General features: G+C 51.8%; 1 protein-coding gene across 2 annotated transcripts in view; it reads left to right on the forward strand.

The window, feature by feature from the left end:
- Positions 1–13797, forward strand: part of ATCAY (ATCAY kinesin light chain interacting caytaxin) — a 47661-nt gene extending 33864 nt beyond the window's left edge. Inside the window, exons 10-13 of one of the 2 annotated variants that reach the window (XM_016934673.3) lie at positions 3455–3490; positions 4514–4585; positions 6470–6502; positions 10314–10516. In XM_016934673.3, the coding sequence (XP_016790162.2) occupies positions 3455–3490; positions 4514–4585; positions 6470–6502; positions 10314–10323 (151 nt within the window). In that variant the 3' untranslated portion in view covers positions 10324–10516. Of the gene's footprint in view, positions 1–3454; positions 3491–4513; positions 4586–6469; positions 6503–10313 lie in introns of both variants that reach the window. The other variant, XM_016934674.3, reaches the window with a different exon arrangement.
- Positions 13798–17375: the final 3578 nt, after the last annotated feature.

The raw sequence follows: 17375 nt of genomic DNA on the forward strand, positions 1-17375 counted from the left end.
TATGGCTGGCAACGCCTCCCAATCATGGTGCAAAAGGCACATCTCCCATGGCGGCAGAGAAGAGAAGTAAATTTGTACAGGCAAATTCCCCTTTATAAAACCATCAGATCTCGTGAGACTTACTCACTGTCGCGAGAATAGCACAGGAAAGACCTGCCCCTATGATTCAGTGACCTCCCACCAGGTCACTCCCACAACAGGAGGGAATTATGGGAGCTACAATTCAAGATGAGATTTGGGTGAAGAGACCAGGCAAGGTGGCTCACACCTATAATCCCAGCACTGTAATCCCAGCATTTTGAGAGGCTGAGACAGGCAGATCACTTGAGGTCAGGAGTTCGAGACTAGCCTGGCCAAGATGGTGAAACCCTGTCTCTCCTAAAAATACAAAAATTAGCCAGGTGTGGTGGTGCATGCCTGTAATCCCAGATACTGAGGAGGCTGAGGCAGGAGAATCGCTTGAACCTGGGAGGCAGAGGTTGTGGTGAGCCGAGATCGCACCACTGCACTCCAGCCTGGGCAACAAGAGTGAAACTCCGTCTCAAGAAAAAAAAAAAAAGATTTGGGTGGAGATACAGTCAAACTCTGTCACCCCCAACACCCCCCCACCGGGTCCCCCTGGCTGCCAGGAGCCAGCAATGAGGGGAAACGCAGACTTGGAAGGGAGGAACTAGAACCCACCCATTTTATTTCCTGGAGCCCCTCAGGGACCCCCCGGAGCTTGGGGAAGGGATGGGCAGCTTCAAGTCCTGTTGTTTTTCACTGAATGTCATATCATCGGCACCTCCCCTAGGTTCATGCTGCAAAAATCTCCTTAAACGTACATTTTTTATTGTGGTAAAATACACGTAACATAGAACTTGCCATCTTAGCCATTCCTTTTTTAATTTTATTTATTTATTTATTTTTTGAGAAGGAGTTTCACTCTTGTTGCCCAGGCTGGAGTGCAATGGCGCCATCTCGGCTCACCACAACCTCCGCCTCCCGCGTTCAAGTGATTCTCCTGCCTCAGCCTCCCAACTAGCTGGGATTACAGGCATGAACCGCCATGCCTGGCTAATTTTTTTTTTTTTTTTTTTTTTTGTATTTTTAGTAGAGACAGGGTTTCTCCATGTTCGTCAAGCTGGTCTCAAACCCCTGACCTCAGATGATCTACCGGCCTCGGCCTCCCAAAGTGCTGGGATTACAGGCGTGAGCCACTGCGCCCGGCCTATCTTAGCCATTTCTAAAAGCACATTCACATATTTGTGCAGCCATCACCACCATCCTCTCCAGACCTTTTTTTTTTTTTTTTTTTGAGATGGAGTCTTGCTCTGTTGCCCAGGCTGGAGGGCAGTGGCACGATCTCGGGTCACTGCAACCTCCACCTCCTGGGTTCAAGTGATTCTCCTGCCTCAGCCTCCCCAGTAGCTGGGATTAAGGCACCCGCCACCATGCCCAGCTAATTTTTTTTTTTTTTTTTTTGAGATGGAGTTTAACTCTTGTTGCCCAGGCTGGTCTCGAACTCCCGACCTCAGGTGATCCGCCCACCTCAGCCTCCCAAAGTGCTGGGATTACAGGCGTGAGCCACCACACCTGGCCAATTTTTGTATTTTTAGTAGAGACGGAGTTTTGCCATGTTGGCCAGGCTGGTCTTGAACTCCTGACCTCAGTTGATCTGCCTGGCTTGGCCTCACAAAGTGCTGGGATTACAGGCATGAGCCACTGCACCCGGCCCTCTCCAGAATGTTCTCATCTTCCCAAACTGAAACTCTGTCTCCATGAAACACTCACTCCCCATTCCACATCCCAACCCCTGGCAGCCCCCATCCTACTTTCTGTCTCTGGGAGTCTGACAACTCTAGGAACCTCCTAGGAATGGATCCACACAGGATTTGTCCTTTTGTGTCTGACGTCTCTCACTGAGCATGACGTCCTCAAGGTGCATCCACGTTGTAGCCTGTGTCAGAATGTCCTTCCTTTTCATGGCTGAATAATATTCCATTGCGTGAATGGACCACATTTTGTTAATCCATTTGTCCATCAATGGACAATTGGGTTGTTTCCACCTTTTGGCTCTTGTGAATATTCATGCTACTCACCTCTGACCGTAGATGTACAAATATCTCTGTAAGACCCTACTTTCAATTCTAATGAGTATATACCCACAAGTGGAATTGCTGATAATTCTGTTTTTTTTTGAGGAACCACCATACTGTTTTGCTTTCTTTTGCTTTGCTTTGCTTTTTTGAGACGGAGTCTCACTCTGTCACCCAGGCTGGAGTGCAGTGGCGCTATCTTGGCTCACTGCAAGCTCCACCTCCCGGGTTCAAGCAATTCTCCTGCCTCAGCCTCCTGAGTAGCTGGGACTACAGGCGCCCACCACCATGCCCGGCTAATTTTTTTGTGTTTTTAGTAGAGATGGGGTTTCACCATGTTGGCCTGGCTGGTCTCAAACTCCCCACCTCAGCCTCCCAAAGTGCTGGGATTACAGGCGTGAGCCACCGCGCCCAGCCTGTTTTTTGTTGTTGTTGTTTTGTTGGGGTTTTCTGTTTTTTTTTTTTTTAGACAGAGTCTCACTCTGTTGCCTAGGCTGGAACGCAATGGCGCAATCTCGGCTCACCATATCCTCCAGCTTCTACGTTCAAGGGATTCTCGTGCCTCAGCCTCCCGAATAGCTGGGATTACAGGCACCTGCCACCACGCCCAGCTAATTTTTGTATTTTTAGTAGAGATAGGGTTTCACCCTGTTGGCCAGGATGGTCTCAGTCTCCTGAACTCAGTGATCTGCCCGCCTCGGCCTCCCAAAGTTCTGGGATGATAGGCGTGAGCCACCGTGCTCAGCCAACACATAAACATTTATAATCAAAAATGCATCTATGGGCCAGGTGTGGTGGCTCATGCCTGTAATCCCAGCACTTTGGGAGGCTGAGGCCAGAGGATCGCTTGAGCCCAGGAGTTGGAGGCTACAAGTGAGTTCATGCCACTGCACTCCAGTCTGGGCTATGACAGAATGAGAACCTGTCTAAAAAACAGAGAAGAGGCCGGGCGCGGTGGTTCGCGCCTGTAATCCCAGCACTTTGGGAGGCCGAGGTGGGTGGATCATGAGGTCAGGAGTTTGAGACCAGCCAGGCCAACATAGGGAAACCCCGTCTCTACTAAAAATACAAAAAATTAGCTGGGCGTGGTAGCAGGTGCCTGTAAGTCCCAGCTACTCCGGAGGCTGAGGCAGCAGAATCACTCAAACCGGGGAGGTGGAGGTTGCAGTGAGCCAAGATCGCACCACTGCACTCCAGCTTGGGTGACAGCGCAAGACTCCATCTCAAAAAAAAAAAAAAAAAAAAAGAAGAAGAAGAAGAAGAAAAGAAAGAAAAAAGAGAGCTTGTTTCTCTGCTTGAAAAGGAAAGGGATTTCCCCAAAAAGTATATCTCAGGGGAAAGGAAGGTCGTGTCTGACATCTTTTTCTTTCTTTCAGATACGAAGAGGAAAGACTGAAGGCCAGGAGGGAGAGGTGTGTGCAGAGTGGTTTCTGCTGGGGCTGGGTCGGGGCAGCGGGGGGCTGAGCTGAACTCTCAGTTAGGGCAACCCGGTGACTTCCGGGCAGCAGGGACCATTGTCCTGTGCAGGGCTCAAGACGCTGCCCTTCTGGCAAGGACTTTAAACTCAGACCTGGGTTCAAATACTGGCTCCCGCATTGAGCTGCAAGATAACATTAAGCAAATAAAAAGCCAACAACCACCTTGGAGGTTATTGTGCAAGATGAGGCACCCTTGGCAAAAAAGGTTGAGCACAGACTTCATGCTCCATAAAGCATAAAAGTCAAGACGGGCGCGGTGGCTCACCCAGCACTTTGACAGGCTGTAATCCCAGCACTTTGGGAGGCTGAGGCAGGAGGATTGTGTGAGGTCAGGAGTTGGAGAACAGCCTGGGCAACATGGCGTAACTCCGTCTCTACCAAAAATACAAAAATTAGCCAGGCGTGGTGGTGCGTGCCTGTAATCCCAGCTACTTGGGAGGCTGAGCCAGGAGAATCACTTGAACCTAGGAGGCGGAGGTTGCAGTGAGCCGAGATCATGCCACTGCACTCCAGCGTGGGTGACAGAGCAAGACTCTGTCTCAAAAAAAAAAAAAAAAAATTAGCCAGGTGTGGTGGCATGCGCCTGTAGTTCAGCTACTTGCAGAGAGACTGAATCGGGACGACTGCTTGAGCCCAGGAAGTTGAGGCTGCAGTGAGCCATGATTGTACCATTGCACTCCAGCCTGGGCAACAGAGCAAGATCCTGTCTCAAAAAAAACAAAAAAAACAGCCTTTATCATGCCAGGTCCAATGCCAGCTTTGAGGGAAACAGAGGCAAATAAGACAGAGTCTTGGTCCCAGAAGTTTTCTCAAATAGCAAAGGCAGGGAACATCTCACTGGTTTGGAAAACAGGTCCCAGGGGACAGGAAAGCCAGAGAGGCCAGTACTAGCCGAGAGCCCACCCCTTGGCCTGGCTGGGCTAGTCACCCTTGTCACCTCGTTCTCTCTGTCCACAGCGCGAGGCCCCAGCCGGAGTTTGTGCTGCCCAGGTCTGAAGAGAAGCCAGAGGTGGCACCAGTGGAAAACAGGTAGGTGTGCAGGGGACCATGGGCAGAGAGCTGACAGTCACGGGAGGCTGCCTACTCCCTTGGGGGAGGCTAGAGAGGAAGATGGGTCCTTGTTCAGGGACAGAAAATGGAACTAAGTGGCCGGCCGTGGTGGCTCACGCCTGTAATCCCAGCACTTTGGGAGGCCGAGGTGGGCAGATGACATGAGGTCAGGAGTTCGAGACCAGCCTGGCCAGCATGGTGAAACCTCATCTCTACTAAAAATACAAAAATTAGCTGGACATGGTGGCTCACATCTGTAATCCCAGCTACTTGGGAGGCCGAGGCAGGAGATTCGCTTGAACCCAGGGGGCAGAGGTTGCAGTGAGCCAAGATAGTACCACTGCACTCGGCGACAAAGTGAGACTCCATCTCAAAAAAATAAATGAACAAAATAAAAATAAAAATTATCGGCCGGGTGTGGTGGCTCACGCCTGTAATCCCAGTACTTTGGGAGGCTGAGGTGGGCCGATCACAAGGCCAAGAGATCGAGACCAGCCTGGCCAACATGGTGAAACCCCATCTCTTCTAAAAATACAAAAATTAGCTGGGCGTGGTGGCTCGTGCCTGTAGTCCCACCTACTTGGAAGGCTGAGGCAGGAGAATCACTTGAACCTGGGAGGCGGAGGTTGCAGTGAGCCGAGATCAGACCACTGCACTCCAGCCTGGCGACAGAATGAGATTCTGTCTCAAAAATAAATAAATAAATAAATATCATCCAGGTGTGGTGATGTACACCTCTAGTCCAGCTACTCAGAAGGGTGAGGCAGGCAGATGGCTGGAGCCCAGGAGGTCAAGGCTACAGCAAGCTATGACTGCACTCCAGCCTGGGCAACAGAGCAAGACCCTGTCTCAAAAAAAAAAAAAAGTTATCATGATGTTCTCACATTATCGCAATCTCAATGTTATCATAATGATGAAAGGTGACCTTTGTCCAGGTCCCAGCAGGTAGATTCTGACTCCCCCAATCCAGTAGACCCTGAGCAACATTATTGGCTTCATTTTATGTTAGTGAAGGGCCTTGGCCAATTTCCTCAAAACTGTCTGTTTGGGCTCATTTGTTACGCAGCAGATGCAGGCTGACATCTGTTTTGTACCAGATACAGCAGTGTCGGTCCTCATAGGGCTTACAGCCTCCACGAACAGGTAGAAAATGCCCAAGAATGGGCACTGTGGCTCACGCCTGTAATCCCAGCACTTTGGGAGGCCAAAGCAGGAGGACCATTTGAGGTCAGGAGTTCGAGACCAGCTTGGGCAACATATTGAGACTCCATCTCTACAAAAAGTTTAAAAGTTAGCCAGGCATGATGGTGTATACCTTGTAGTCCCAGCTACTTGGGAGGCTGAGGTGGGAGGATCACTTGAGCCCAGAGCTGGAAGCTGCAGTGAGCCATGATTGCACCACTGCCCTCCAGCCTGGGCAACATAACAAGACCCTGTATCTTTTTTTTTTTTTTAAAGACAGATTTTCACTCTTGTCGCCCAGGGGCCAGAGTGCAATGGTGCGATCTTGGCTCACTGCAACCTCCACCTCCCGGGTTCAAGCGATTCTCCTGTCTCAGCCTCCCGAGTAGCTGGGATTACAGGCACCCACCACAACACCCGGCTAATTTTTGTATTTTTAGTTGAGACAGGGTTTTACCATGTTGGCCAGGCTAGTCTCGAACTCCTGACCTCAAGTGATCCACCCACCTCAGCCTCCCAAAGTGCTGGGATTACAGGCATGAGCCACTGCACCCAGCCAAGACCCTATATCTTAATAATAATAAATAAATAAAAATAAAATAAGTTAAAGAAAAAAAAGGGAAAATGCCCAGGCTCCCAAAAATAAGCAAATAACGCCCAGTCTCCATCTCTCCTCCACAGGCCTGCTCTGGTCTCAGAAGATCAGGAAACAAGGTGGGTGTGATGCAGAGTGGTCTTCGTGCTGTTTTCAAAATGTCCTTCATGGACCTGTATTAGTCAGGGTTCTCTAGAAGGACAGAAAATCGAACCAGCTGCCAGCAAATATAAAGCAGGCAGGGATCCTAATCCCAGGAAAACTGCCCCATGACTTATTGGGAGTGGGGGATACGGCACCAGGAAGGCAGGGAGGTAGTGGTTCCCTTAACCAGTCAGGCCATCCTTGCACAACTCCAGGGGGGCACCATTACCTAGACCAGGATGCAAATGAGGCCCCAGAGTTATGCAGTGGAGCGGCCCTCAGGGAAAAACCCACACAGAGCCAAGCTCCCTGAAGCCCAGGATATGATACCACAAAAGGGTAGACTGTCCACGCTCTGCCTCCGATTCTCCACCTGGTTCTGGATGCCAAGAAAAGCCTCCCTGTGGCCGGGCGCAGCGTCTCACACCTGTAATCCCAGCACTTTGGGAGGCCGAGGCAGGCGGATCATTTGAGGTCAGGAGTTCAAGACCAGCCTGGGCAACATGGCAAGACCCCGTCCCTAAAAAAAATACAAAAATTAGCCAGGTGAGCCAAGATCGTACCACTGCACTCCACAGCCTGGGCAATAGGGCTAGACTTTGTCTCAAAAAAAGAAAAAAAAAGGAAAGAAAAGAAAAGCCTCCCCGTGTGTTGATGTCCAAGGGTATCCTCAGGCACAATGGTTTGCCAGAAGGACTCACAGAGCTCAGCAAAGCTGTCATACTCACAGTTATGGTTTATCACAGTGGCATGGTTTATTACAGTAGAACGGTACAGTTAAAAATCAGCAAAGAGTTGGGTGTGGTGGCTCATGCCTGTAATCCCAGCACTTTGGGAGGCCGAGGCAGGTGGATCACTTGAAATCAGGAATTCAAGACCAGCCTGGCCAATATGGTGAAACCCCATCTCTACTAAAACTATAAAATTAGCTGGGTGTGGTGGCACACACCTGTAGTCCCAGCTACTCAGGAGGCTGAGGCAAGAGAATTGCTTGAACCTGGGAGGCAGAGGTTGCAGTGAGCTGAGATTGCACCATTGCATTCCAGCCTGGGCAACAGAGCAAGACTCTGTTTAAAAAAAAACAACAAAAAACAAAAAACTTAACAAAAGGAAGAGGTGCATAGGGCTGGATCCAGGAGAGATCGGGTGGAAGCCTGCAAGTGTCCTCTCCCAGTGGGGTTGTGTGGACAGCCTTTATTTCTCCCAGCAGGGATGTGTGGCAAAACACACAAAGTGCTGCCAATTAGAGAAGCTGACCCAAGCCTTTGTAGCCAGGGTGTTTATAGAGAGTCAACGACATACACCTGGCTGACTGTCTGCATGGCTTTTCTGAGCCTCCAGCCCCTGCACAGATCAAGCTAATGCCACGTGGCCCAAGTTCCAACCCTAAGTCACGTTGTGAGTGTTATTAGTCCATTCTCATGCTGCTATGAAGAAATACCCAAGACTGGGTAAATTATAAAGAAAAGAGGTTTAATTGACTCACAGTTCTGCATGGCTGGGGAGTCCCCAGGAAATTTATAATCCTGGCGGAAGCCACCTCTTCACCGGGCAGCAGGAGTGAGAAGTGCTGAGCAAAGGGGGGAAAGCCCCTTATAAAACCATCAGATCTCGTGAGAACTCACTACCACAAGAACAGCATGGAGGTAGCCGCCCCCATGGTTCAGTTACCTCCCACTGAGTACCGCCCACGACAAGTGGGGTTATGGGAACTACAATTCAAGATGAGATTTGGGTGGGGACACAGCCCAACCATATCAGTTAGCATAGACTATCTGGCATGATCCACATAGACACTCCAGCCAGGATGCTCCAAGAGTTTAGAAGTTAATCCCAGGAGCCAGGGAAGGACCAAACTTTTCTTTAGAATGTGTGGGATTTATCCTTGACCACACAGTTTTTTTGTTTTGTTTTGTTTCTGTTGTTGTTGTTGTTTTTGAGATGGAGTCTCGCTCTGTCGCCCAGGCTGGAGTGCAGTGGCGTGATCTTGGCTCACTGCAAGCTCCGCCTCCCAGGGTCACTCCAGTCTCTTGCCTCAGCCTCCCAAGTAGCTGGGACTACAGGCGTCTGCCACCACACCCAGCTAATTTTTTGTATTTTTTAGTAGAGACGGGGTTTCACCATGTTAGCCGGGATGGTCTCGATCTCCTGACCTCGTGATCCACCCGCTTCGGCCTCCCAAAGTGCTGAGATTACAGGCGTGAGCCACCATGCCCAGCTGACCACACAGTTTTATACAAGTCTATAAGATGGCCTGGCCACATGCCTTACTACCCATGTGACCCAGGAAGCTCCAAGCTAAGAAATAAACATCAAAAATGGCCTTAGACCAGTGCTGCTTAAGGGGCACTGAGTAAAAGTAAGTTCTCAATGTATTTCTGAAAAGACCACCTCAACCCAAGCTCTCTGGAGATGAGTTCACATACACAGACAGGAAACACAAGGAAATCATCCACTATGAGCAAAAGACAGCAGAGGCAACAAACAGCAGAATTAGATCTTGCCTGGAGATCCTTAGGTGGATAAGATATAATAAGCATGTTTTAACAATTAAAAACACAAAAGAAGGAATTGTAAGAAGCAATAGATGAATGGATGAATGGATAGGTGGATAAATGGATGGATGGATGGATGAGTGGATGGATGGAAGGATGTTTGGATGATGGGTGGATAGATAGATGAATGAATGAGTGGAGGGATGGGAGGATAGATGGATGATAGGTGGATGGATGGATGGATAAATGGATGGATGGATAGATGGGTGAAGGTTGACTGTATGGATGGATGGGTGGATGAATGGATGGGTGGAGGGATGGAAAGATGGACTGATGGAGAGATGGATGGGTAGGCATATGGATGGGTAAATGGTAGATGAATGGTTGGTTGGATGAATGGTTGGGTAGATGAATGGGTGGGTGGATGGATGGATGGGTAGATGGATGGGTGAGTGGGTGGGTGGGTGGATGAGTGAGTGACTGGATGGGTGGGCAGATAGATGAATGGATGGGTGGGTGGGTGGGTGGATGGATGGATGGATGGATGGATGGATAGATAGGTGGATGGATGGGTGGATGGCTAGATGTGTGGGTGGTTGTATGGTTGGTTGGATGCATGGATGGATGGCTAGATGGATGAGTGGGTGGGTGGGTGGGTGGATGGATGGATGGATGGATGGATGGACAGACGGATGAGTGGGTGGATGGATGGGTGGGCAGATGGATCAATGGATAGGTGGGTGGATGGATGGATGGATGGTTGAATAGATGGATGAGTGGAGGGATGGATGGATGAATGGATGGATGTGTGGGTGGGTGGATGGGTGGATGGATGGATGTGTGGGTGGGTGGATGGGTGGATGGACGGATGAGTGAGTGGCTGGATGGGTGGGCAGAGGGATGAATGGATCCCTCCATTGAGTGAATGGATGGGTGAGTGAGTGTGTGGATGGATGGATGGATGGATGGATGGATGGATGGATGGATGGATAGATGTGTGGGTGGTTGTATGGTTGGTTAGTGGGGGGGTGGGTTGAAGCCTCCCTCCAGGCTGATTGAGGTTGCCAGTCTCCAGGGCCTGTTCTGCTGAGGCACCAGGAAGGAGGCCCTCAGAGCCACACTTAGAAAGTGGGTGGCAGGAGCCGGGCCCTGAAGGGCATGTGCCACTCTTGCTGCTGGGAGTTCACCCACGCTGGGTGGGATCATTGTTTTGGATTACGTACATGTGGAAGCGCATTTTGCACTTTTAACATTAACAGCAATAACTTGGCCTGTGTCTTTCCCTCCCTAGCATGTCCTGAGGCGACGTGAGCATAACAAAGGACATGGAAGAAGATTCCAGATGCCAGAAAACCTCTGTCAGACGCCCACTGGCCCCAGATCTCATCCTGCCTCATCCTGAGTCCCAATCTTCCAAGGGTGCCAGCCCCTCCGTTCATCTCTGAAACCCAGCATCCTTTTCAGCTGCTTGAAAACATTGTATTTTTTTTTTAACGATGCAGTATTTGTGCGTTCCAGAAAAGGGCCCAGCTCTGAGCCCCTCACCCTTACACACTCACAAACTCTCAGCCGAGGAAGGCAAGAAGCGCAGGGGGTGGCCCGCGTGGCGTCGGTGGCCTCCGCTCCTGCTCGCAGCCCCTGTGGTCAGAGCTGGATACAAGATTCAAGACCCTTCTCTTGCTTGTCACCCGCTCCAGGTTGGAGCCACAGACACCCACTGCCACCCCGGCTGGGTCTGCGTCCTTTCCTGTGCCTTTCCCTCCAGAATGCGGCCTCAGACCTAGAAGCTCAACCCCCCTATGAGGGCCACGTCCTGGGGTAGCTCCTGACCTCCGACCTTATGTCCAAATTTCACACCCATGGTTTTTCATTTGACCCGCCCCCTTCTCGCTCATAATGACACCCAGCTCCTTTGAGAGGATCAGAGCCCATTGCACAAGAAGAGCCGCTGCCAACCATCCTTGTCCTCCGATTGCAAAATGACACCCCAGTAATCCAGAACATTCTCAAGCCCCTTTAACTCAGATGTCAAGCCACCGGGCAAACCCCGTCAATACCTCCCACCAAGGAATGAGATATGTGGACCTCACTGCTCCCCCAACCCGGCGTCAGGCTGGGACACGCCAACGCTGTTCCGGGTTGGAACAGCAGAGGCTCAGAAACTGGCTCTGAAATAGGCAGACCTAGCAAGAGGAAGATACAGGGTATCGGGCGTTTGAGTGTTTCAGAAGTCATTCGGGAAGATAAAACCAGTGCGCTGGCCGTAGCCACCTGCATTCAAAGCTTGGACCAGCGGGTTCTTGTTCGGGAGGCAAATTTCCCTAGGAAAAAGAAGACAGACTTTTCTAATGTGGTCCAAATGCTGGTCACTGGTCAGATGGACTCTAGAAGCACTGAGCTCCCTGTCTCTGGAAGTATTTAAGAAAAGGCTGGGCCAGACACGATGGCTCACGCCTGTAATCCCAGACTTTGGGAGGCCGAGGCAGGCGGATCACCTGAGGTGAGGAGTTTGAGAACAGCCTGGCCAACATGGTGAAACCTCATCTCTACTAAAAATACAAAAATTAGCCAGGTGTGGTGGCAGGTGCCTGTAATCCCAGCTACTTGGGAGGCTGAGGCATGAGAATCACTTAAACCTGAGAGGCAGAGGTTACAGTGAGCCAAGATCGTGCCACTGCACTCCAGCCTGGGCGACAGAGCAAGACTCTGTCTCAAAAAAAATAAAAAATAATCAGGGCACAGTGGCTCATGCCTGTAATCCCAGCACTCTGGGAGGCTGAGGTGGGTGGATCACCTGAGGTCAGGAGTTCAAGACCAGCCTGGTGAACATGGCGAAACCCCGTCTCTAATAAAAAGACAAAAATTAGCCGGGCATGGTGGTGCACGCCTGTAATCCCAGCTACTCAGGAGGCTGAGGCAGGAGAATTGCTTGAACCCAGGAGGCAGAGGTTGCAGTGATCCAAGATCACGCCACTGCACTCCAGCCTGGGCAACAAGAGCAAAACTCCGTCTCAAAATAAAAAGAAAAGAATGGACAGTGTTTGCAGAGAGTTGCTCAAGAGGTTCCCTCTAATCCTAAATGTCTTCATGTCTATCAGTCTGAGCAGACGGTGAGTAGGGCGGGCACATTCTCCAGGCCCTTCTTCCTAGCTCTGTGGTTGGCCTCTCAGCAAGTGCTATCCAGGCTGGGCCAACCAGACCCACAATTAACTGAGCCTCAGTGAAAGCGTCCAGTGCATCTTGACCTGAGACAGCAAGGAATTGCATTTGGGGTTATTCCAACGATGATGGCAGGGAACTGGTGGTATTTAGTGCTGAGGGGCAGTGATACAGAAAGATTTGCCCTGTGGGACAGGGTCCTGCGCGAGTCTCATCCCCAAAAGCCAGCAGCTCCTGCCATGAGGAAGACGGGGTTTCTGAGCAGGCTTATGCCTGCAGGTTCCTGTGGAGCCACCGGCTGTGATGGGACACCTCTGGGTCTCAGCATTGCCCTGGGGAGGCTGGGACATTTAGGGACATTTGTTTCCCAAATGTCAAATCCCGGGCACAGGGGCAAGACCCTGTCCCGAATTCCCACCCCAGTGAATGGTGTCGCTGCCAAAGCCAACACAAGATGACTAAAGTGGCTGGGCACAGTGGCTCACGCCTATAATCCCAGCACTTTGGGAGACCGAGACAGGTGGATCACCTGAGGTCAGGAGTTCAAGACCAGGCTGGCCAACTTGGTGAAACCCCACCTCTACTAAAAATACAAAAATTAGCTGGGTGTGGTGGCGCGCACCTGTAGTCCCAGCTACTCAGGAGGCTGAGGTAGAAGAATAGCTGGAACCCAGGAGGCAGAGATTGCAGTCAGCCGAGATTGCGCCACTGCACTCCAGCCTGGGAGACAGAGCAAGACTGACTCAAAAAAAAAAAAAAAAAAAATGACAGAAGCCTGATTATCAGACTGCCCGGAGGAGACAGGCTCCAGCAGATAGATGCCAGCCAGGCCCAGCTGCCACGATTTGTCCCAGGTGACCAAAGGCACGTGGCTCCAGCATGAATCGTTCTAACCCAACAGTGACAAGAACTGCTGGGCCTTAACCGTCATGGAAGACTGGGGCCGCTTCCAAGTCACAGACAGGAGACGGGGACAGGAAAGAACTCATTCCACCCCATCGGACACCTAATAATTGAGTTTCTACAGCAGCAACCAAGTGACAAGTGAGGCCCTACCTGACCCAGAAGGTGCCTGCCGGCTAAACATTCTGCCCCCACCAGAAACGCCAGGGGGTCCGCCCGTTATGCCGTGGCCTACCCACGCCCCTTTGGATCACCAGCAGTCACAGACAACAGGCAGGCGAAACTGAAGACCCCAACTCAGCCCCAGCGGACCCTCCAGAGCAAAAGAGGCCCCCGGCGAGGCCACCTGTCGGCAGGCATGCCGAGGTCAAACAGCCGGGGCCACCGTTCCCAGCTGGGCCGCGACCTGCACCGTCCACAGATGGGCTTTGAGATGGATTTGTATCAGGGTGGGGGGTGTGGTTTGGCCAAAATGCAATGGACCCCGACCCCTCCTCGTAAAAGGATGTTGGGTTTCCCTCTGGTGACACATGGGATGCGTCATAAACCCTCCCCCAAAGTCCTGGTCAGCAGCCCATCCTTCCAACGATGAGTTTTGCGGTTTTTCAGAACAGAAATGATCACTACGATTGACGACGGTCGTGATGTTAAGACGTCGTCTCCATGAGCTTTGGGGGGACTTTTATGTGGAATAAAGAAACTATCACTGAGAAGGGAGGTTTGTTCCTTTTCAATACGAGTAACAGGCAGGGTCCAGTGGCTCACGCCTGCCATCCCAGCACTTTGGGATGCGGAGGCGGGAGGATCACCTGAGGTCAGGAGTTCCAGACCAACCTGGCCAACATGGTGAAACCCCGTCTCTACTAAAAATACAAAAATTAGCTGGGCGTGGTGGCAGGTGCCTGTAGTCCAAGCTACTCGGGACCTGGCCAACATGGTGAAACATCGTCTGTACTAAAAATACAAAAATCAGCCGGGCGTGGTGGTGCACGCCTGTAGTCCAAGCTACTCGGGAGGCTGAGGCAGGAGAATCACTTGAACCCGGGAGGCAGAGGCTGCAGTGAGCCACAATCACGCCTGCCAGTTCTCTCCGTCCACCCAGTGGGGACACTGTGCGGTGGCCATGTCATACCCACCTTGATGTCTCTGTCACCAGCAGGTCCCAAAGTCATGCTACTGTGCTCCAGTTGTGTTTATGCCAGCAGGTGCCCTTTAGGGGAAAAGGTGGGGTCTTTGTGGGTGGATGGAGGGGACAAAGAGGGTGGAGCTGGTGCTGGGATCCTGGGGAGCCGCTCCCAGTTTGGAGGTGACAGCCCCCTCCTTTATCCCACTGCACGGGGTCTCTGATTACCCTGAGAGGTTTCTTGAAAACCCCATTCACGGCCAGGCACGGTGGCTCACGCCTGTAATCCCAACACTTTGGAAGGCCGAGGCAGGTGAATCACTTGAGGTCAGGAGTTTGAGGCCAGCCTGGCCAACGTGGTGAAACCCCGTCTCTACTAAAAATACTAAAATTAGCCAGGCATGGTGTTGCGCGCCTGTAATCCCAGCTACTCGGGAGGCTGAGCCAGGAGAATTACTTGAACCCAGGGGGCGTAGGTTGCAGTGAGCCAAGATCGCGCCACTTCACTCCAGCCTGGGCAAAAGAGACTCCGAACCCCCCACCAAAAAAGAAACAGAAAAGAAGGCCGGGCGCGGTGGCTCACGCCTGTAATCCCAGCACTTTGGGAGGCCGAGGCGGGCAGATCACGAGGTCAGGAGATTGAGACCATCCTGGTTAACATGGTGAAACCCCGTCTCTACTAAAAATACAAAAATTAGCCTGGCGTGGTGGTGGGCACCTGTAGTCCCAGCTACTCAGGAGGCTGGGGCAGGAGAATGGCATGAACCCGGGAGGCGGAACTTGCAGTGAGCCGAGATCGCGCCACTGCACTCCAGCCTGGGTGACAGAGCAAGACTCCGTCTCAAAAAAAAAAAAAAACCAGTAAAGAAAACCTCACTCACTCTTTCATTCATTTCGGGGCACAGGGGGTCCAGTCCCTCACACCACTCCCAGCCCAAGGGGCGGGCTCAACCCAGGGACCTGAGGCCTTCCTGGGGACCAGGAGGAAGGGACCTTTCTGATCAGAGAACCAATACACAAGCAGCCGTCAGCCAAGCCAGCAGGAGGAGGGGTGTCCCCGGCAGAGTGACCCACGGGGACCAAGGCCTGGGGCAGGCAGAGCTGGGGCAGCCAGAGAGGGGCCTGAGGGCCGGATCAGCGCCACCAGTGTTTCAGAAAAACCCAGGACTAAATTAAAGTCTTCATCATTTGGTCACTTTCTTTTTATTATCATAATTACTTTTTTTTTTTTTTGAGACGGAGTCTCACTCTGTCACCCAAGCTGGAGTGCAGTGGCACAATCTCAGCTCACTGCAACCTCTGCCTCCCGGGTTCGAGCAATTCTCCTGCCTCAGCCTCCCGAGTAGCTGGGATTACAGGCGCGCGCTACCACGCCCGGCTAATTTTTGTATTAAGTAGAGATGGGGTTTCGCCATGTTGGCCAGGCTGGTCTCGAACTCCTGACCTCAGGTGGTTCTCCTGCTTTGGCTTCCCAAAGTGCTGGGATTACAGGCGTGAGCCACCGTGCCCAGGCTTTTTTTTTTTTTAATCAGGGTTTTCCTCTGTTGCTCAGGCTAGAGTGCAGTGATGCAATCTCAGCTCACTGCAGCCTCAACCTCCTGAGCTCAAGGGATCCTTCTGCCTCAGCCTCCCAAGTAGCTGGTGCTACAGAAGCAGGCCACCACACCCAGCTAATTTTTTTTTTTTTGGTAGAGATGGTGGGGGGCGAGGAGGCGGCGGTCTCACAACGTTGCCCAGACTGGTCTTGAACTCCTGGCCTCAAGCGATCCTCCCACCTTGGCCTCCTAAAGTGCGGGGATTACAGTAGTGAGCCACTGCAAACATTTCTTTTTTTCTTTTTTTGAGACGGAGTCTGGCTCTGTTGCCCAGGCTGGAGTGCAGTGGCGCCATCTGGGCTCACTGCAAGCTCCACCTCCCGGGTTCACCCCATTCTCCTGCCTCAGCCTCCCGAGTAGCTGGGACTACAGGCGCCCGCCACTGCGCCCAGCTAATTTTTTTTTTGTATTTTTAGTAGAGACGGGGTTTCACCGTGGTCTCGATCTCCTGACATCATGATCCGCCCACCTCGGCCTCCCAAAGTGCTGGGATTACAGGCGTGAGCCTCCGTACCATACCCGGCCTAAAATTAACCATTTTTAAGAGGACATTCTGCGGTACTCAGTACCTTCACAAAGTTTTGCAAATACCACCTCTATCAAATTCCAGAACATTCCATTACCCCAAAAGTAAATCTGTCCCCAGCAGCCACAGTCAACCCCACCCACCTCCCCCAGCCCCTGGCACCCACGCCTCCCCTTCCTGTCCTCGTGGATTGACGTGTCCTGGGCATTTCATGTAAATGGGATCACTGCACCGTGGGGCAGTGAGGTCGCTAATCAATACCCTGGGACCTGGGACTGCTTGGGGACTGGCAGGCATTTGTAGCCCCTGTGGCTTCTCCCTCTCCTTCCCGCCAGGGTGGGCTGGCACAGGGAGGCCTCCCAGAGGTGCCCTGCCAGGGCCTTTATCTGGGCATGTCACTGTCACCTGAGGCCCTGGGCCACGTGCCCCACCAAGAGGCTGCCAGGAAATTCTTGCCACCGAAACTGGGCCAGAGGTGAAGCCCAGGAGCCGGGCTTTCCTGGGTGCCTGCTTGAGCACCTGGAGGAGCTCTGGCCACAGACACAGCCACCCCGCTGCACTGCCACAGATCCTGTGGCTGACTGCTTTTCTGAGCTTTCCTCATGAATACCCCAAGATTTCCAGTCCATTTTGCAAAAGCTCTTGAAGTCCAAGGTCACAATTCTGTTAACAGGACTCATAAAGTACATCATTGGTCGGGCGTGGTGGCTTAAGCCTGTAATCCCAGTACTTTGGGAGGCCAAGGAGGAAGGATCACTTGAGACCAGGAGTTAGAGACCCGCCTAGGCAATGTAACAAGACCTCATCTCTTAAAAATTCTCTCTCTCTTTGGTGTATTGATCTCTTACTGCATACAGACATACAAACTTGGCCTTCCTATCACCCCACCTTCCTAGTCACTTCCCATCCTCTGATCACCCCCCTGCTCCTGGGCTATAATTTCCCACTTTTCCCTGTATTGGTGGAAAGGGAGAAGATTGAATTCAATCTCCCTCCCATACTACAAAACCCCATGGTAGTAGTCCCCCACCCCCCTCAACAAAGTCA

The sequence above is a fragment of the Pan troglodytes genome, chromosome 20, assembly GCF_028858775.2.
Source record: "Pan troglodytes isolate AG18354 chromosome 20, NHGRI_mPanTro3-v2.0_pri, whole genome shotgun sequence".
Taxonomy (NCBI): Eukaryota; Metazoa; Chordata; class Mammalia; order Primates; family Hominidae; genus Pan; species Pan troglodytes.